Source organism: Pseudopipra pipra, chromosome 1 (assembly GCF_036250125.1).
Source record: "Pseudopipra pipra isolate bDixPip1 chromosome 1, bDixPip1.hap1, whole genome shotgun sequence".
NCBI classification, from domain to species: Eukaryota; Metazoa; Chordata; class Aves; order Passeriformes; family Pipridae; genus Pseudopipra; species Pseudopipra pipra.
This window is the reverse complement of record NC_087549.1, coordinates 147,450,600-147,471,993: the sequence shown is the minus strand read 5'-3', so window position 1 is coordinate 147,471,993 and position 21,394 is coordinate 147,450,600. Positions and strand designations below refer to the sequence as shown.

The 21,394-nt window shown below is 39.2% G+C and overlaps 1 protein-coding gene across 5 annotated transcripts in view; it reads left to right on the top strand.

The window, feature by feature from the left end:
• Positions 1 to 20,367, top strand: part of RBM33 (RNA binding motif protein 33) — a 103,698-nt gene extending 83,331 nt beyond the window's left edge. For 2 of the 5 annotated variants that reach the window (XM_064638243.1, XM_064638219.1), the window contains exons 16-19: positions 1,437 to 1,640; positions 3,041 to 3,229; positions 13,279 to 13,367; positions 13,566 to 20,367. In XM_064638243.1, coding sequence (XP_064494313.1) covers positions 1,437 to 1,640; positions 3,041 to 3,229; positions 13,279 to 13,367; positions 13,566 to 13,614 — 531 coding nt within the window. In that variant the 3' untranslated portion in view covers positions 13,615 to 20,367. Of the gene's footprint in view, positions 1 to 1,436; positions 1,641 to 3,040; positions 3,230 to 11,358; positions 11,436 to 13,278; positions 13,368 to 13,565 lie in introns of all 5 variants that reach the window. The other 3 variants (XR_010425511.1, XM_064638229.1, XM_064638253.1) reach the window with 3 other exon arrangements.
• The last annotated feature ends 1,027 nt before the right edge of the window (positions 20,368 to 21,394 follow it).

The following is a 21,394-nucleotide window of genomic DNA, read 5'->3' as shown; positions in this document are numbered from 1 at the left end:
GTGTGAATTGTGAAGTAGTGAACTTGAAAACGTGAGACCATGCTATGTACCACCTGTACCAGATTATTTCTTACAAAATGATAGTGAAGGGACTTAGTAACTAGTCCCTTTTAGTGTTTCTTTTGCTTTTACTTAGTGCTGAGAGGTAAAGATATGTATTGTCAATGAAGATAATCTTGTTATTAGGCTATAAATCTGTTCCTTCTGCACCCCTGTATTTTGTCTCCTTATCCACAAGAAATGTGCCAGTATGAAATCCTCTGGTTTGTGACGTGTGTTACAGATGCAAAGTAGATTTGGCTTGTGAATAGTTAAGGAAGGGGGAAAAAACCCTGTGTAAGTAAAGATGCTTTCATAATATTTTACTTTTTTCACTAGATATGCCTTTTATTTGAGAACTTTTGCAGGGTTAGCAGGAGTTGGTTTGGGACTTGGGCAAAGCCTTCACCTTGCAGATAAAATGTTCACTAGTATTTGAGTTCTAAAGTTGGAGTCCAGTCAAGGTATAGATGCTGCTGTTGAAACCATGCAATAGTATGATGCACTTTATAGATGCAAAAGTACCTGATGTTTTGTCAAGCTCTGCTGTCTCTTGCTCCATGGAGTGTTTTTGAGTGATTGATCTGATCTGGACAGCCAGACACAAATTCAAGAATCACCTGTTTGTAAAAGAAACTGAACTGTTTGGGTAGAGGCAGTGGAAGGGAATAATTTCAGTGCTTTCAGCTTTTGCTGTTGCTGTGCTTGATTGCACTGAGAGATGTAACAAAGAGCTACATTGGATGAGAGAAGCACTGAGATGGTGTTTCATTGTGCTTGTGATTATAAATATAATAAGAACTTTATGAGACAAATTAAAAAAAAACCAAAACAACCCTTGAGGAACTGTTCCTAGTGCAGTGTTTGAGGAAGGAGACTGCTTACAAAGCTGCTGGTATAGAAGTTGGCAGAATGAGTATGCACTTCAAAATAAATACCAGTTTTTAACTGAAGAGAGGTTGGAGTTTTAAAGATGAGCAGAGTATTTGCCTGATTCTTCCAGCCTTCACAGTTCTTTGCTCCTTCTTCTGCAATGTGTATGTCTCTATTTAAAAAAAAAAAAGTAATAAATAACACATGTAACCCTGGGAGGAAGAATGATTTAGAAAGAAAAATTAAAACATCTTGCCATTTTGAATATGAAAAGACATTATTGAATGTTGTAATTATAATAAAGTCCAAACAAAGTAAAGTGTTCTTCAGATACCATGGATTTATTTTAGGCTGAAGTGCAATTTCCAGGCTGGGCCCTTGCACGTGCCTGCCATGGCCACCGGTTTGCTTTAACAGGCAAAGCCCTGGATACTCTCTGAGTGAGCTGGATGTGGCAGGAGGCTGCTCAGGGTGAGGGTGTGCAGTGCCTGGACACTGAGCCGCTGTTGTGTTGTTGATTTCAGCAGGGGGGAGAGGATGCTGGCTTTTTTCACCCAGAGGGCCAGACCCAGCGGCCTCAACAACCCCCGGAGCCAAAACAGCAGCCAGTGCGGAAGGTCACTTTGACAAAGGGAATGCAGCAGCACCAACAGCAGCAGCAGGCACAGATCCATTCACCAGCTCCTCAAGGAGTCAAAAACATCCAGGGAATCCATCAACCTAAAAAGGTGATTTTTAGATGCGTATTGCTGTGGAAGTTTCACTGTGTAGCTGTGTTGCTCTATTAATAACTAGCATTCTGTTTGTCAATTGGTAGTGCAGGGCTGCATGACCCAGGAGATGCATAATTGCATATAAAGCTTTTAATCTGGAGAGACTTGTTTGTACCCAGCACAGACTGGCGATGCCTGCAGGTTTCTTCATCTGCTGACGTTCTGGCCAGCACAGCACTCCCTGGGGAAATACATGTGTCCCGAGATAGCTACAGTAGGAGGTGGTATGCAACATACTTTCTGGCTTTAAAACCAAGAGGTTTTTTGAAGTTGTGTTTAAGCTTTTATTCTGGCTGTTTCTTGCATATGTAGGGAGCACACAGTGACTATTTCAGGATGCTCTTTGCTGAATCCCCGAAGTTGGTGTCACTCAAAATAGTTGGTGATCTCGTAACTTAATGTTTTGCACTGATTGTGCACTGGGAGGAGGCAGGGAAGGGCGGCAGCGCCGTGTGCCTTCTCTGCATTTGCAAGCTGGCACATGCCTTGAACATAGCTGGTATTTTGGCCTTTAGTTCTTGGTTTTGAACTGTTGGCCATAATCTTCCTGCTTCATGTAAGGATACAGTTTCCTTGCTGATGCAGAAGAATGTGAAAAGTTGTTACACTTCATAGGCTTTCCAAGTGGGAAACTGTGTTGTGTTGACTCAATGTTAAATGTTAACTCTGTGTAATGTTTGTTACTCTTGTTTCATTGTTATTTTTCCTCTCTCCAACTGTTCAATATTTAATTTACAAGAATTAAATCCGTACATGGCCTGCTCTAGAGTATGCTGTGGTGCCAGATCCTACAGGATTTGGGGGAGGGGAGCTCTGAAAAAAGTTGTTTTATTTAGCCATTTCTCCATTCTTAGAACAGACCAAGAGTTAGTAGCAGTACAGACTGGAGGTGCTTGAAGCAGTTTGCTGATCTTGTGAGTACATTAAATTTACCTGTGGGTTGAGAAGAGAAAAAGGAGAGGGATCAACTTGTTTTTGTTGTCCAGACTCAAAATATGGGAGCTGAACACATGCTGCTGATGTGATCAGTGTTGAAAACTAGGTTATATGCTTTTGTCCAAGATCTTCCACTGCTTAGTTGATCAGTCTGAGCTAGATCTGAGGCTTTTAGCCTGAATGCAATATATATAACTCAATATATTTGCTGCCCTTCTAAAAGAGGTTTGTATAAGCAGTGGATGAATATGTTAATAAGTGGCCTTTCAAATCAGCGAACAGCAACAAACTGTTTAAAATCAGTGTGTACTTTAATCAAGTCTTTAAGTAAATCGCCAACTTTTGTATCATCTGTCAAATGCAGTAAGCAGAATCACTAGGTAAGTAAATCAAAATACTGTTACTTTTGTTGTTGGCAGGTCATTATGCACGGCAGAGGCAGAGGAGTAGCAGGCCAGATGGGCCGAGGACGCTTGATGCCAAATAAACAGAACCTGCGAGTGGTGGAGTGCAAACCTCAGCCCTGTATTGTGTCAGTTGAAGGGCTTTCTTCATCAACTACTGATGTCCAACTGAAAAACCTGCTGATGTCAGTGGGACCCATTCAGGTAGGTCAACCTCGGTTTATCATTTTTGTGCCAAAAGGCTTTCATTCCGGAAAGCTCAATTAATTCCCTGACACTAAATACAATGCGTGTTTATTGGTAATTTATGTTTGAAGGCACCCCCACCCACACATGCTACACCTGGTAGCAAAGACAGGCACGTGATGATATTGCGGCACAGGAGGCACGGGAGGATTTTGCTAACCATCACATTCCTGCTGCAAAGTTCTCCTTCATTTTGGAGTTCCTGTGCTATCTGACATTTTCTTAAACAATACAAACCTGTCTGTTCTGTGAGGTTTTTAAAGCCAGATGACCATATCAAAGCAAATGTATTTTTGGTTGCTATTTGTGTTTATATTGTTGGCTTGCACCTACTCTCTGTTTTGACATTTACCTTTTCCTGTCATCGCAGTCCTGGGGTACAAGCACTTAATGACCACTACCCAGTGGACATTTTATACTGTGTAGCACCATATGCTTTTTCAGAGGAAAACACAGTCTTCTTTGGAGCATTTTACTGATCCTTCATTATTTTGGAAGTTTCTCTTTAGTAGGGGCCTGTGAGCAAGGTTATGACACACACACACTGGTGTATCTGCTGTGCAGCTTCTGTTCGTAAACTGCTTCCTGGAACTGATGTGTCAGTTAAATGACTTATGGAAAGCAGGAGGTTTTCAAAGTAGTGAAGGGCTTAGGAGGCCCTGTCTGATTTATTGTTACTACATTTGAAAATATCAGTCAATGAATAATGAAACACACAGATGAGAATTTTTTTTTCCCAGTTTTGAGTGCTCCTTTTGACAGGATCAACATTTTTCAGACAAATACAATGCATGAATTGGAGCCTGTTCTGTGAGACTTCGCTATTAGAGGGATCATCTCTCTGTTTCAAAACACACTGCTCTCTTAAAGATGAACACTCTGCCTGACTTCTTCTCAATTTAGTAAACAGAATAATGCTGAATTATTTACATAGTCAATTCAGAGAGGTTTAATTTGTTTGGGAAAGCAAAACTACTCTCACAAAATACTTTGTGCCTTTGTGTTCTGTAGTACTCTAGGAAATTACTCATACAGTTCCAAAGCACATTTATTCGGTGTTTACTTGCTAAATCTTGCATGAGAATATTAGAAGGAGATTAATAGAATCCCTGCAAGGAAATACTCGCAGTAGAGAGAAGTTATTGAGAACGTCCTAAAAAATTTATTCAGGACTTGCTGTTTCATAGCAGACTCCAAACTCTGGTCTCTCAATTCAATGTTACAGACCACTTTAGAAAGGTGTATTTATAGGAGAAAAAACTATAACTGATTTTCTAGTGGGATTTGATACATACCTGTGCCCTACAGAACTTGCATTCTTGCACCATCATCAACTGTAACTTTGGAAGTTATGCTTTCTAAATTATCATCTATTTTCACCTTATCAGAGATCTGGAAGTAGTACTTGAAAGAGAAGCTTGAATTTAGCTAATGATGCAGAATGGTTTTATGCTAAATCTGCAGTTGAATTTCAAATGTGATGTGTAGAAGGCTAGAAATTTCCTGTCATGTTCGAGACTGAATGATGTTTCACAAGTGTGGATGGTGAGATATGCAGGGGAGAAGTGATCCTTTCGTAGGAAGAATATGAGACTGGTTCTACCATATGGCATATTTAGCTTTTGGGTTTTGTTTTTTTATGATGCCGTGAGAAGTGACACCACAAAAGTGTTAATGCAGTGAATGAGGAAGAGGCAGCAGCAGCTTTTGGTGACTTGGAGGACAAGAACAGAAAACAGAATGATTGAAAACCTGCATTGTTGCTGTTCACAGCAACCATTTTTACACAGATGGTGCTAGATTTTCAAAGAGGTCGACATCCTGAAGTGCATGAGTGGATTTTCTTGTGGCTGTAAGTTAATGTTCTAAGTAGTGTTTGTGCTCAGTGCTGTACAAAATCCCCTGCAACTGGGCATGGTCGGGAGGCTCTGACAGCGAAGGGATACTCTGCTTGGTTATTTCCTCATTCTTCCTTCAAAATGCGTTTCATGTAAGTGACTTTGCAACGAGGAGTGCAGGAGTGAGCTGCTGGAGAGAGCCCGGTAGTGAATGGAAGGGCAGGTCGTGGCCACGACCAGAGAAAAGAGATCTTGGGTAGTGCAGAGCTCTGATCTTCTGAGGTGAAGCAGCTTGATGAACTGAAATAGGAGGGATTTGGGGAGATGACTATTGTGCGAAAACAGCAAGGTGAAATTCTAGCTGCTTTTTTAGAAATTAGGCAAGGTGCCCAGGTTTTTAGCTGGTGTTCTGATGGAGCTGAAGAAATAGTAAGAGGAGAGAATGGTGAGTCAGTTGCGTCTGACTCAGTCTTTAAGGTGTAGAATATCCTATGTTTAGCTGTTGACTATATTCAGCAAAATTTTATTTGATCAACTGAGCTTTTGAGAGAATTTTTCATTTTACTTGTCTTTGGGGGAAATGTGCTTATTTTATGCAGTTGTAAAGGAAATTTAAATCTGAATCAGAACTTAAGGAGTTGTTTTCATGCCTGCATAGTATCTTGAAATGACACGTCAGCTGTCCAACACCCAAATCCCTGGTTAAAGGTAAAGATTCACAAACTGTAGGTCATACACTTCTAATGTTTAAACAAGCATCTTGCTTGAAAGTGACATCCAAACACAGCTCAGAAATCCAAATATCCCGTGTATCAATTTCTGCTGCAGTCAAGACATAACCATGGGAATGCCTGCACTGAGGCATAGCTCCCAAAGAAGGGGAAGAAATACTTCCCAAGGATCTCTCTGCTCTTTGACAAGAAGAATAGATCGTGAGCTCTTGTCCCACCTGGTAGAGGACCTCTGCTTAATCTTCACCTTCCATGCTGGGGCATCTCTAGAGTAATTGATCCCACACCAGCTCCTGTTTCCAACTATCCAGATGTTTGTTACAGTGTGTTTATCCTGCATGTGTTTTCTTGGTAAGCAAATCCTTGCTGGCGTAACAGAAAGTTTTAACTTTTTCCACAAATAAGTCTGTAATTTATCAATCAAGTGAATGAGGAGGAAGAGATTACTTTGCTTTTCTGGGTACAAAAGTATTGTGTTTTTATTCTCAGCTTTTTCATGTCAGTATCATTCTCAATGTACAAGTACCTTGTACAAACCTTGGGAAGGGAAGTTAAAAACTTCCCTTGATTTACAACGTTCAGTGCTTCAAGCTTTGCCATCAGCTTGCATTGAGGTGGTGGTTCTGTCAGGGTTTGGGTGTAGCATAAGAGAAGATGGAGGAGACTTATACTTGAAGTTGGAAATTCACCATTCTTCTCTTCCATACTCTAGAAATGGAGAAAATTATCTTTTCCCACATATAACCTTTGAAATACCCTCTGCTGCCTAATCACTGAAGACTCTAATTTTTATCCCTGCTTCACTAAACCTGCTTTGATATTAATATAGGAGAAAAAAATACCACTAAGATTCTCAAGACACTGAATAAAAGAAAAGCTTTGGGATTCCAGGAACCTCTCTTTCATCATAGCTCCATTTTACAGCTCCAACATGATGAAATTAGCAGAACAAGTGCCTCCTTTCAGCATACAGTTTGCTGTCAGACTCTTTTTTGAGAGGGTAAGCTTTCAGAAACAAATAATGTATCTGCAGTAAAACTTGAGTACTGAATCTAAAATAATTACATGTTATAAATAAAATTATGTATTCCAAAGTGGTGGAAAGTACAGGAGATTTCTGAGCACATCACCAAAATGGAGTCTCCTGAGGGCAGTACTGGAGCAGTGACATTCAGTACATATCCATCCAGAACTATTTGATAAAGCAGATTACTAATAAGTTGCAAAGGTCATGAAAAACAGTGCTTGGTTGTTTTTTTTTTTTGTGCTCTTGAATCTGGGTATAACGTTTATACTGTCTAAAGAAGCTCGTGTTCAACTAGTTATTGCTACCTTCAGATGAATTGGCTTTTTTCAGGATGGTGGCAGGTAGACTTGGACCATTTGCTAGGTCTCCAGGTAATTTGAGTACTGAGGGATGGTTCCATGCAGGTGTTTCATCATCATCTTTAATCATGTTTTCATACATCAAATGGTTGCAAACATAAAACATCAGTGCAAAATCTTTGTGAAGACTTAAGGTAATAAATTCTGATGGTGAAAAAAAAAAAGAGGAAAAAACTCTGTATACAAAACATTGTATATCAGAGGTGATGAGAATGTTGGAATTGTTGCTGTACTTGTAGTAGTTTACAAACATGGGTTTTCCTCTGGTTACTTAGCCGTTTGTGATCTCAGAAAGGAAAAACAAGTGCAATGCTGATGCGCTTTGCTCTGCTTTCTTAGGGTGACAGTGCTACCTAGTGCTCAGCTGGGGTAAAGGCAGCTCTCTGCACTGACACTGCATTCCAAATTGCTGGATTTGTTTTCGGCTTAAAGAGGTATCGGTGGAAATGGCAAGCACACATGGATGCACAGACCCAGAACACGAGGGCTCCTGCAGATCAGCAGGGGGGTTCTCCATGAGGCACAGCACACAAGGTGCACAGGCTGACGTCGTGACCAGTGTGGTCTTTCTGCCTGAGAAAACATTTTCAGCTGTTGCAGAAGCTGTGGGAGAAGATGTGGGCAGTCCTGCTCCAGCCTTGGGGCTGGGGGAACAGGAGAGCAGCTCCAACAAGAGCCTGTCCAGTTCAGCCTTGCTGTAGGGCAGTATGGGAGCTACAGATGTCTTTCTCCTCATCTCCTCTTGCATACAGAGATGGAAAGCTGAGCACTTTTAAGGACAGATAGTAGGAAGTCAAAAGTTGCTGAAAAGCAGGAAGGAGGGACAGAAGATGGAAGAGATCAGTTGCATCAGCTGAGGATAAAATGGATACATTCTGTCTCAGCCTCTGGTAGTGGCTGGGAAGTGTCACTGCCAGGAAAGATGCTTCAGGTGTCAGGAGACTGCAAGGATAATAAAAAGGTATCTGCATCTATAAATGAGAGGGAAGAATAAATAGAATCCGATCATTCTGTTTAGGAGGATCACACACTGGAGATGATGTTGGTTAGGAAAGTTAACACTTTTTTTGGATAGATGTTATTTAGCAGCTTCATATGGACTGCACTCCTAATGCCAAACTCGCTTTGGTACTTATGGCTGTCCTGCTGTTTGTCTCAAGGCTCTGGGTTTTGCAGTGAAGCTTTATTAATGTGCTGCCAAAATCATACCAGCTATTTCAATATTGTACAAGTGTGGATTTAATTACAGAGTGTGTGTAAAGGAGAAATTTCAGTGCAGTGTAGATCTGCAGGCCTAAAGAAATCCCTGCAGAGGGTCCTTTTATGATATTCATACTTCAGTCACTGGTAATAGTTCAGTTGCAGAAAAAGCCAGAGCTGCTGATTATTTTTTAAGTTGTTGAATTAATTAGTATGTTTTAAAACAGTTTACAGGCAAACTCTCAATCACAGGTATGAGTGATTATGAAATACTGGTTTTTGCTGCATTTTCCATTCAACCCAAGATCTGCATCTTCCTATGGTGGTTTCTAAGGAAGCAGAAAAAGGAGACAGTCAAGATTGGCATGAGCTCTGTGCTGCCTAAATCCCTTCCATATAAGATACTCTTCTTCATCCCAAACTAGTTTTTTATTTTTAATGCTGGGAATATGTCAGAATCTAATCTCTGTTCTCCAGAGTCAAATGGAAACCTGCCCAGAATATCTCTGATCTCAGGTTGCTATCTACTGTGCTTGCACAGTAGATCTGTACATCCAAATCTGTAAAGTAACCAGTCATTTGAAATCCCTTGGAAGTTATTGTATGTATTGTCAATCCTTTACAGTTGAGTGGATCCAGGAAGGGGTTTTCATCCTCTGGTGAACATCTGAGTAGGTCAACTTAAAGAGAAGATGTGAATGAAGTTGTTTTCTCAGAACTGTGACATTTGGGAGGAGTGTGATATTTCAGTTTAGGAATTCATGATAGAAGGAGATTCTAGTGGAGCACAATGTGGCAACAAGGAAGTCTCCTGTGGAGGAAAAGTGAGTGTCTTCCCATTAAAGGAGAAGTCAAGTGATAATTGGTAGAACCCGCTGGTATCCAGAGGCTGCCTGGCTGGTTGTTCCCTGCCTCCCCTGACTGGCCTTTCGAAATCTTCAGGTCACAGAATAATACCCAACTCAGATCATATACCCAAACAAACTTAAAGTGATTCTGCATCATTTTTGCTGCCATAGTTTGAGTGCAGTGAAGGCTGAGAATTTGTATTAAAACAACTTAAATTAAAATTTTTCAGACAGTTTCCAAATGCAGAAATAGCGTTTGTGTATAGAATCATAGAATCATAGAATCATAGAATAGATTGGGTTGGAAAAGACCTCCAAGATCATCGAGTCCAACCCCTTATCCAACTCCAATTCCTATATCATGGCACTAAGGGCCACGTCCAATCTCTTTTTAAAAACCTCCAGGGATGGTGAATCCACCACCTCTCTGGGTAGGCTGTTCCAATGCCTGATAACCCTCTCTGTAAAGAATTTCTTCCTAACATCTAACCTAAACCTCCCCTGGCAGAGCTTGAGCCCATGTCCCCTTGTCCTATTGTTGGTTGCCTGGGAGAAGAGACCAACCCCTGCCTGGCTATAACCTCCCTTCAGGTGTACTCTTAGTTTATCCTTTGTTTTGCAGTCTTTATCTCTGGTCTTAAGTATAGGCATGTGTAACTACAGCAGTTGAGAAGATGCTGATGCTAGAAGTTACTGCCTTACCCTGGGCTGAGTAGTGGGTAATGTTTGGGCAGTTCAATGAAGCATCAGATAGGTTATTTTTTGGTTTCCATAGTTGTCTGTATTGACCAGTGAAACTAAATCTGATAAAGATGTTTTTCAGAGACCTATCCAAGAATGGATGCCTCGTTGCCAAAGCATTTGAATATTAAAATGCATTTAGTGTTTTGCCTTTCTTTTTTTTTTTGGCTTTGGAAAATAAGGCAGTAATACAGTGTAAGAACGTAGTTCCCCAAACTAGTCAGTCAATAAACTTATTAATTCATAAGAAAGTATAAATAAGTTATCTATAATAATATTTAGATACTTTACCTAATTTTGTTAATGAGTCTATACTGTACCAGAATGTCTTCCTCTAGTCAAATTTTTATATGCTAATTACTGAGAAGCTTTTCAATAATTTATTATCATGATTGTATAAAGTGCAAAATCAAATTTTGCTTTTGTGCATCTCAAGAATATTAATGCAATAATAGCTCAGTTCTTGTGGGAAGAGTCACCAAACACAGCTTTACTTTCTTCAGTTGATCACAACAGGGCTCTGGAGCATGAAAGCTTTGGGAAAATCTGCTGTGGTGGTTGAGGGAGACCTGATGCTGTGGTGAGGATTAGTTGGCAGCAGGAGGGCTGGAGGTGGTTCTGGAGAGGGGAGAGAAGCAGGTGACAGCAGAACATGCAGGGTGCAGCTGGAAAGATAAGTCCATGGGTTCTTTTGCAGCTCTTCTTGACCAGCTGTTCACTGAAATATTCATCCTTTCAGTGATTCAAACAGGTTTTTCTCATATTAAAAGTGTCAACTTCTTTTTGACTGCAATTCAGAGATACTTTTTTTTTTTGTCAACTCTTACAGGTCTGTTGTTTCCAAATCTTATTTAAATGCTTTTCTAGCCAGAAAAGTGGTGCTGGGAAGATGTGTGTTAGATACAGTTCTTTAAACCATAAAAAAGTGAGATCAGTAAGGGAGGAGAACACAAACTTCAGCACCTCTGTCACCCACTCCAGCAGATAATCTCCAAGAGAAATGAGCTTTATCCAGGGTCTTTCACTCGTGCTTCCTGCAGCCTGACTGTATTCTTGCTGGTAAAATGTGCTTAACTGTGTCAAGAGCTTTCTGATTAAAAAAAAAAAAGTTATCTGCCAAGTGGTATTTTTTAAAGCTAAATCCCATTTCTACCATCTCAGAAACTGAGAAGTTGCAGTGACTTAGCTAAACCTTTTCATCATAGCAGCTTTCCAAAAACTATACTATGCAAATTAACCTGCTGATGCTTTTTAGATTTGCTGAATACTTTAACTTTTACTCAGCTTTCACTTTGAAATCACAGGAGTGATGGAAATATTAAACATCTGTGATTTTCCTGCAGAGAGGGAAGTTCCCTGTCAATTACAAGAAGGTGCAAGGTAGCTACGCCAAAATTAATTACTTCAGAATCACAGATAGGTAAGTTATAGAAAGTAGCTAAGCTGAATTGTCAGGGTTAGATACAAAGAAATATGACTTATCAGGTACCATGGCTCTTGTTAATTAAGTATCTTACCAAGAGAGTCTTACCTGTTCAAAAAAGATAGAAATAGGCAATTTTAATAGCAAATTTCATCTAGGCATTTGACATCTTGCTTAAAATGCTGCATTAGATTGAATGAACAGGGAACACATTAGTTGGATTAAAAATTCTTTCACTGAGAGGTCTTAAAGTATGTCACCCTTAAAAAGTGTCGACAAGTGGGGTTGTATGTTGTTTCCAATCAATAATGGTTTGTCTGAAGATCTGTGGTACTTTTTTTAGCAATCTAGATGATGATGATACAGAATTTTTGCAGGTAAAGTTCAAAACCCTGGAGGCTGACCATCAGTGCTGGAATCATCCAAATTGGGGGATGCTGCTGAGTTCCAGGCGAGATGCAGGAGCAGAGAATTAGGTTCATACCTAAACATCAAGAGGTTATGATATAGAAAAGTTTTAAGGTGCCTGTATACATGCATTTATGTGTGTGTCCATATATAAATTTATATAAAGCTCAGCATAAAACTGTATTGACTTTATGTAGAAGCTCACGCACAGAAAAGTTGAATGTTAGTAGTTCTTTATTCTGCATCCAAAGCTGTAAGAACAACTGAAAGCTGAATCAGAACAATTGTCATTAATTGGCCACAGCATAGGCCATTAATCATCCAAAATGTTCTGTGACATACTGGAATCACTGTGGCATGGAACTTTGAAATTACTATTGAAGCCTTCAGATGTGTTTTAACCAAGTTACTGTGAAATCTCTGTGGCCTGTGTTCACAGGCAGTGAGATTTGAGGATCACAGTTTTTCCATCCTGAGTATTCTGTGATGCTGAATTTTTGCTGGATGTTCTCATTGGTTGTTGGGTGTGTACCTACTTAATGTGTTAAGCTTCATCTTCTCGAATTTCTGAAGTGTCTTTTTGAAAATTACTCTAACTGAAGTGCTAACTCAAAGCATCAACTTTAATCTTAGTAAGTGTGATAACTTCTTATTACCAAGGCTACAGGACTGCTCTCTGGAATCATCTTGGCCCAGAGTTCCTGCTGCAGCAAGGAGCAGGGACATGAGTTTTCCTGAGCCCTTGCTGAGGTGTGCTGTAGTTTTGGAGACGTCAGTACTACATATGGGGTTTTGTCATAGAGCATTGGGAAATGCTGCTCTCATAGCATGAGAAGCACATATCAGATGGACTTGCCTGGGTTAGATGTGTGTTCCATGATTTCCCTCTACTAGGAGGACTTGGAAGTGGTGACCTAATCCATTTGATTGGGGTTTTGTGGTGGTGTCTGTCAAAAGCTGTCCACTTATTTTGTTAAAACAGTGTGAGGATAATGCAGTCGAGAGATCAAAACCTGCCACTTTTTCCTGTTTCTGCCCTGTTTAACACATGGAAAGCCCTGATCCTTTAGCGTACATCAGGTAAATGACTCCAGGTGCTTGTGTGGGAAGTTGAGCTCTGACCAGTTAACATTTCTGACTTGGTGGGAGTTTGGCTCTGGGGTTTGGTTCATCTGTATGGATTGAATGAAGAGCTGTCACCTTTGCATAATGAGTGATAGATTGGGTTTTCCAGTTGGTACAGTTAATGCACCAGCTCAAAGACTTTCAGCTGGGGTTCTGACTGCAGTCTCAGAAGTCTCTTTCCATTCCGTGGGCACTAATAAAAGAATTGAAATATGTTTCTGAAAAAAAGAAATATGGCAAAATTTCAGTTGGTTTGGTGCAAAATAAGTGGTTATCTTATTATCTTTTTGGGGTTTTGTCTCTGCAGAGTTTACAGATGCTTCCTCAACAACGGAAAGCCATAGCAAAATTTAAGGAGCCAGCACATGCTTTAGCATTTCAACAGAAATTCCACAGGTAAATAATTAAGCACTGCTGCCGCCTCAGTTCCTTCCCTCCCTTCAAAAGATAAAATCAGTCTCCTCTGCTCAATGTTTCATTAATCCAATCAAGCATCTATTTATTAGTGACCTTCAGAGAAACCTCCTTGCCTGTTCTCCACTCCCAGAATCGGTTTGAGTACTGTGTTTTTAACTTTCTTTAACCCTTTAACAGGCACATGATAGATCTGTCCCACATAAATGTGGCACTGATTGTTGAGTGATGTCTGCTGAGAGAAGCCCCGGCACTCACTGAGCCGTTCTGTGGAGCTACATGAGACACAGTGGCAAAACCATCGGGTTGTGAAACCTTTCAACTTAGTCTTTGGTTGCTCTGCTGAACTACAGAAAGCACGGAGATGTCCTGCAGAAGAGACGGGTTTGAGAGGATCTGCAAAGATGGAATTTCTGTTCGGTTTCATCACATTCTGTTGTAACCACATGGAGTTAGGATTAATTTTTTTTTTTTCCAAATGCTTTCAATGCATGTAGACACTGTTCTTCAAGATCCTACTGTGTGACCACAGTGACTTGAGAGAGAACGTTTACAGCGAAAGATTAAAAAACTTTCTTCATAGCAAAGAATATTTGATAATGGTTGCTCTTATCTTCACTGCAAGGTATTTGAATGAAAACTCATTTTTCTAAACAAAACACATTAGTTGCATTGTATATCTGAGAGCACAGAAGGTATTCCTGCATAGATTTGAACGTGGTCTGTTTCACTGAATAGCAGTTTGCCGAGAAGCTTTGGAGGTGACACTGGAAAATTGTAGTTTCGATCTTTGTAAATAAGTCTGTCTTTGCATTTTTCTATTCCAACATAGACTTCCATCTTCTCTTTCCAAATCCAGTTATTCCATAAAACCCTGTGTAGGAATTACACTGCTGTATTTTCCCTTGGTTTTTAAAAACAGGGATCTTCACCCTTCAGCATCGTGGGGCAGTGAACTCCAGGTTGTAATTAGGTTGTTTCGAATAACAAGGAAAAAGAAGTATTTGGTGGGTCACTCCAAAAGTGTTATGCAGGAGGAGTGGTGCATTCCTGATAGTTCTTTTGGGCTAGTGTGTCATGGTTGCCTTATGCTTTATTTTGATTAGTTTTTTTCTTTGAGATTTATTTTGTGATTGATGCTGAACCATAAGAAACCCATAACTGAAAGGACTTGTTTTGATGTGTTGTTCCCGATACATATAGGACTATAAGGACATTGTAAATATCTGATGAACATGTCAGATCCCAAAAATTCTTTGCAAACATTAAGAAGCTTTTATTTTACTCAAAGTGAAATTCATAATATTTCCTTTTGGTTAGAACCATCTAGATGGTGTTGCCAAAGGAACAATTTTTTCAGTTACTTCTGAATAAACTTATTAAAATGTCATCTTTATATTGGATTCCAGTTTTTATGAACATTTCCTTAGTTTTTAGACCATGAGCTTTTGCTTCATGCTTTATTTTAAGAATACTCTTAAACACTCCACCCACTATTTGAAGGGGGGGCACTTACAGAAACCTTGTAGGTTTGTTACCTGAGTGACCGCAGAAGAGCACTATTGGTATGTAATGAAAGAGCTATGAATGGGGTCCAAAATAGGTGTGCCAAGTGGAAAAGTTTGAGCTAAGCAAATTTATAGTACCGTAGATTTTAATTTTTTTAGAATTTTTTTTTGAGTTAGTGGTAACGAAATCACAAATGCCTGATTGGCCTTCTTACACTTTTGGTCCAGATTTTCAATTAAGTATAAGTTACCAAAAATAATGATTGAATAAGTATTGTCAAAAGTCTTCTAGGTAAACCTGCTCTCTGTTCATTGTAATAACATGGTACTTTGGCAATACTGTGCTGGGGAAAACGATTGAGAGAATACCCTTAGTCCATTTACAAGTTAATAACGAGACACAGTAATATGATGGGAATTTTTTCATGAAAGTGAGCTTTACACCCACCTGCATCGTTCCCCGTTTATGCATAATGCTTAATAACAGCCAACACAGCTACTATACATAAAGTGCTGTTAGTGCTTCAGGGTAGACACAAGCCCAGGACAGAGCATGAGCTGCAGGCAGGAAGTGCCCGGTGGGATCCGATCCCGAAGACCTGCAAGCCCCAAGCTGTTTAACTCCTCACACCATCAGCTCTAGGACCCTACACTGCCTCCCCAGGTTATGTAATTTTTATTCTTAAGAAGTAAGTGCTTTTCTTTAAAACAAGTCATTAAACAGTTACACTGTTAGGGAACAGCTTCTCTGCAATGAGAAGAATGGGAAGACATCTCGAAGTGGAGTGATAGTAGTGCGTGCCTGGAAATTTGGGTTAGATGCCAATGTCAGACAGGCCAGCAGCTGAGTTCAGCAGTAGGAACATCTGCAGTTGATCAGCTGTCCTGTCAGAAGCAAATGTTATTGGGGTTAGAGGGTTTCTTGGAGCCTAAGAATATGGGTTTGATTCAAAAGTCAAAGAAGTTTGGAGAAACGCTCCTGCTTTGGGTTTTGAATCCATCCCAAAGAGGTTGAGGTTCAGCCAACTTAAGTTTTAAAAATTTTTATTCAGTGGGGTTTTATATTTTTTTTAATTCTTTTTTTGAGACAAATGTGTGGCTTTGGAATAAAGACATGAAATGGCCTCAGATCTATTTAAATGTAGGAGTGACGTAAGCAATGCCTGTTTAATGACTAGATGCATCCTCTTTAACAGCAGTTGCAGTAGATTACTGCTTGTGTATAGGCAGGGTATGGGTGGATTGCTGGGGTTTAATTTAGCTGCTTACTGCAGTACCTGGATATTTACTGTATGTAAACATACTATATGTATGTATGTCTATATTTGTTCTATTATACACATACATACATACTCACACCCTCTGCTGTCACTGTGTCTCTCTAAAATCTTAAAAAAACTCTAGCAAAAGTAGCAATTAGGTGAGTCATTTGTTAAAATGTTTGTGTTCTCTTAGTTCTCAAATCCTAAGTAAAAACTGGATCTCTTGGCATTGATCAGTTTGGATGATACAGCTCTTTTAGATCCATTTGTTGTCTCCTCCCAAAAAAACCCCAAAGGAAGTAGAGGTAAAGCTAGACAGAAGTGTTCTTGCCATGTTCTCTTCCAGCACATAGATAAATCTGAACATCTTAAGTTAACTTTCTTGGAAGATCTGTTGCAACCATTATCTTGTTCTTTCTTTATCATGAACTCACAATATGATGCAAAATGGAAAGAAAAATAGACATTTAATGTAGTATGTAAATATTGACCTTTTAAAATTAAAATGTTACTCAAAGTGCTTACAGTCAACCACATCTTAGCTATTTGTTAGTTTTTTTGTGTTGTCTTATCCAAGTTTAATGGATACAGTTCCATAAATGTTGATGTGTTTTTGTGTATATCTTCAAATTTTTATAAAGATGATAGTAAGTCAATACATATATCCTGATCTGTGTATTATTTGTTTAGTTTTTATTAGCATAATTTTATAATTATTTTAATAGGCAACTCCAATAGGTGGTTATATGAAGCCAGTTTGGTTTTTTCCCCAAATTATTTTGTTTCCGTCTTGTAGCACTGGAAAATTCACTTTATAACTAACCATATTTTGCCTTGACTAAAAGATTGGATTACCCATATGATCTGTGGTATTTTAGTAGAATGTTCTACTTCTGTTTTATTAAAAAAAAAACCCTAAGACAACTCTGTCCTTTAACTTTTGAGGGGAAATACAGTGCACTGTCAGACCAAGGCCTGGGGTTTGTAGGTTTGTTCCATTGTGCTGTACAGGTACAAATTAGGTCTGTCGTGTAATGTTGTTCTCAAAAGTTTGGGATATTTTGGTTTTGCACGTAATTCTGGTTGGTCATGTAGCACATTCATCTCAATATTGGCAACTGGTGAGGCACATGTGCTGTGTGATGGAAGGATGTGCAGTGTTGGAAACGCTCGGGGTCGATGGTGCTGGGCAGGAAGAGGAGGAAGAGGAGGAGGAGGAGGAGGGCAGGTCTGTAGCATCTTCATAGCTGGGGAAGCTGCCACGCAAATGTTCATCTCTGAGCAGTGGCAGAGAATAAATTTAGGCAGGGATACTGCTCTCAGCCCACATGTATCTCCAGGATGACTTTGGGATAGAAGGGTAAATATGAGCACCCACTCTGTATGTTATCTTCAGATGCCTAGTTTATTCCCCTAGTTTAAATCTGGATTCACTTTGGATTTCCAAATTTCTGTAAGAAAGTCCTTCTAGCCATTAAATGCCAAGCAGACTGAGCCTTTTAATTTTTCAATGTTAGGTTTCCACTGGAAGGATATAGATGAGAATTAAAGGTTATTTCAGAATAACCTTGGGGGGTGGTATCTTCAAGTTTTTTCTTAGCATTAGCTACTTGGTATAACAAAAAACCTTTTACTTGGTGCTGAATTTTTTTATCTTTTTTTTAAATATGGTACCCTTTGTCTGTTTATCTTGAAATTATGCAATTTTCCTGGAAGCTGCTGTAGGCACTTCCTGTCACTACACACAGTAACTGCATGTCTGTATGTGTGTGTGGGTGTGTTGCCCTTGTAGCTGGGGCAAGAGGGTGGGTGGGAGACTGAGGGGTTTCTTTTTTTGAGTTTTTTTTGGTTTGGTTTGGTTTTTTTTTTTGTCTTGTCTACTTGAGAGATACCCTAGATTTGTTCTCTGGCATAGTACTGTGTTGTGCTTGTCCTTCCTGTAGTACTGTGTCTGTGATACTCGAGTCATGATACTCGAAAACAGAAATCTGGCTTCACCTGTTTGCTGTCAAAAACACATTTTTGTTCAGAGACACACAAAACCTTTCTTTTTAAATGCATTTTTTTTGTGCTTTTTTTTTTTTTTTTTAGCAGCATGTTCGATGAGAAATTAAATGTAAAGGAAACAAATCCTGAACGGATTGCAGAAAGTTAGCTATATTATAAAGGTCATTTAGGGTAACATAGGGCTTTTGTTTCGATGTTACCTTAAATCATGCCTTATCCTCTAATTAATTCATAAACATAATACTTGAAAGTATTTTACCTTCAATTAGTATCAAATCCTAAGGATTTTCTGTAAGGTTTTTTTGTAACCTGGTTTTTAATCGTGGAGATGATTTATTATCCACATGAGCACAGGGTCTCGTGTACAAAAACAGATTCATATTGGATCCCTGCGTATGCCAACTTCTGGTATAATATGGTTGGGAAGGATCATTTTGGTCTTTATAATGCTGCTTTTGGCAGGGTTGGGGTTTTTAATTAAAAAAAAAAAAGAAAACAAAACTCTCCATTTTCTACTTCTCTGCATATGTTGGTGGAAAGTGTGGTCCTTTTTGCACTAAAGAAAACCTCAAGGGGAAAGTTAATCGCATGGGGTCTTTTAGGGGCCTGTGTTGCTCTCTCCTTTCTTGGTTGGATGCACTGATTTTTCTAACTAACTGGAAATGGGCTTTATACAAACACTTTTTCAACAGGTTACATGGCTTTTATTAATGTAACAGCACTTGGGTTAAGTGATTTTTACCATCTAAATTTTAAACAATATTGCAGATTACAAACATTTTTGTAAAAGAATCTATGTACAGTTACATGTAGCTGTATTGCAATGTGTGTAGTCACTTGGAAGATCAGTTTCAAACACTGCTGTATTAATGTTATGTTTGTTCAGGATTTTCTTTGTGTGCATCTAATGGTTTTTAATATGCACTGTATTTTTTTCCTAGTGTCCCTCAGGCTGAGTTTGGAAGCCCTTAGAGTTTTACTTCTTTTTCTAGAATAACAAACCATTTGTTTGCAGGTTTTCTTTTTCAGATGATGAAGCGTCTTTCAACAGTTTAACTTCTAATGAACAGAGATTTTCACTTACAGCAAAGACAAGATGCTAACACTCATTTATTCACAGCTGATCTTCTGTACCGTTGCATACAATTTTATTGATAAAAGTTCTCTTGGAATAAGTCAACTTTCTTTTTTCCTGTGGTACCTTTTGCCTCTACCCTATGCTTTACTTCGTTTCCATATCATTTGCCCCCATTTTTCCGTTCCCTCAAGGATATTTGTATCCTTGTTCTGTTCCTGCTCTTTTCACTCTGTTCATCTCTCTGGATGTTTTCCTGTCCAAGTGCGTTGCATTCGATCTTTCGCTCTCTTTTCTATTCTTTCAGTGCTTTTAGTGTTCCTGAAGCCTAGATCTCCTACCCTGAAAGCCCATCATTCTGTACTTTCCTTTCCAGACTTTGGTGTATGAAGTTGAGGTTGCTTTTGTACAGGTATCAGATCTTAGGAGATGCTGCCCATCCCAAAGACTTGGAGAAGCATCACTTAACAGTTTTGCTTTGCAGTTTTACCCGTGTTGGAGAATTTAAACACTTTGTCTACATGCTTTAGCATTTGTGACAAGCCAGGGTAACAGGATTAACAACTCTTTCATCCTTTTCACTTTTCCAGGAGTTCTGTTCTTGAATTCAGTGATAGTAATAGCACTTTTTCTTATTGCCACGTAGAAATACGAACACTGTCGACACGATTCTACCTCCTATTACTATTACTGAATGTGATCCTTCCTAACCTGTAAAGTCTTAAGCAGTGTGTATATATTTGGGTGTTTTGAAAATCATTTCAAATGTACTGCTCTAATCTGGATTGCAGAGCTTGTTTATTGGCAGTTCAGGATATAAGTTCAGCAGCCCGACTCTATCATACTGACTCCACTGGGAGTGCGTCTGCCTCATGTTTTCTACGGCATCATCTGCTCAAGGTGTTGACTGCTAATTTCTTGAGTGTAATACTGAACTTTACCAAATCCTCCACTTGCATAAGAGATCTTTCTGTCGTACCTATTTCAATGAATGTAAAAATGGAAACACAAAGATGATCTCGTGTACAAGCTTTTTTTTTTTACATGTAATTCCATGTTTAAAATGTGAACATGTAAATATGTTTATTGTACCTAAAATATGTCAATAAAACTTGATTTTTATAAGTTCATACGTTGTCCCTTGGTGTACAGCTTGAACTTAAAACTTCTAGAAAATGGCTCTATATACCAGATTATTTTACCATTTTTATTATGGTAGCATCTCTCAGCCTCTACTTTTACATCAGCATCATAGCATGGGGTTCTTCCACAGCTGTGCAAAGGATGGAAATGAAAGTGGTTGAGGATAAGTGATGGTAAAAGGGACTTGTGCTTGTGTGCCTAGTTCAAAGGGTCTGGAGCCTAAGAAGAATCTTGTAACATACATATAGGGGAAAAGCTTGTCAGTGTAAAAGGTTTTCTTGTGCTTTCTAGCCATACTGACATGTGTAATAAAAGATCTCTACTTTCAAATATTGCCTATCTTAATTTATAACCTAAAGAGAGGCCCTTGGCAAGGTCAATTTGGTCACCATCAATTATTTTATGAACACATTATATCAACATAAATGGAGGCTAATTCCACTGGGCTGTTGTGTCTCAAGAAAAGAGGTCAGAATCTTGCACTTGGTAGGGGTTTTAAGTAGTTTTCTAAAATTATTCACAAAGTTAAATGTAAATAACCCCACTGTCATCCTGGTGTCACTGGAAGTGGCACCTGTGATCCAGCATACATGTTTCCAGGGAAGCATTACTAACATGGCACATCATTACTGGGGGTAGATGTCAAGAGAACATGATTACCTGGGGACAGAGTATTGATACCCCAAGGTGTTTTTTCTGCTTTTGCCCTTATAGAGGACGTGTAGTTACAAGCAACGCAGTAAACTTAGAAGGCTCATCAAGGTAAAAACAATGCCTCTGATGCAGTGATTTAAATAGTGAGCCATGTGGGGATAACCGTCTTTGTTTACAAAGTTCCAACTTAGTTTTCAACTTGTGATTTTGTTTGGAATTAACAATAGGAGCACACTGTAAATATCCGTCTGACTGCAGCATGGCCTCTTTCACATCTTCTCTAGATAAGGCTCCAACCAAAGCAAACTTCAATAAAACCCCTCAAACCCCAAACGTGATGAGTTCTATCTCCTTGTTTGT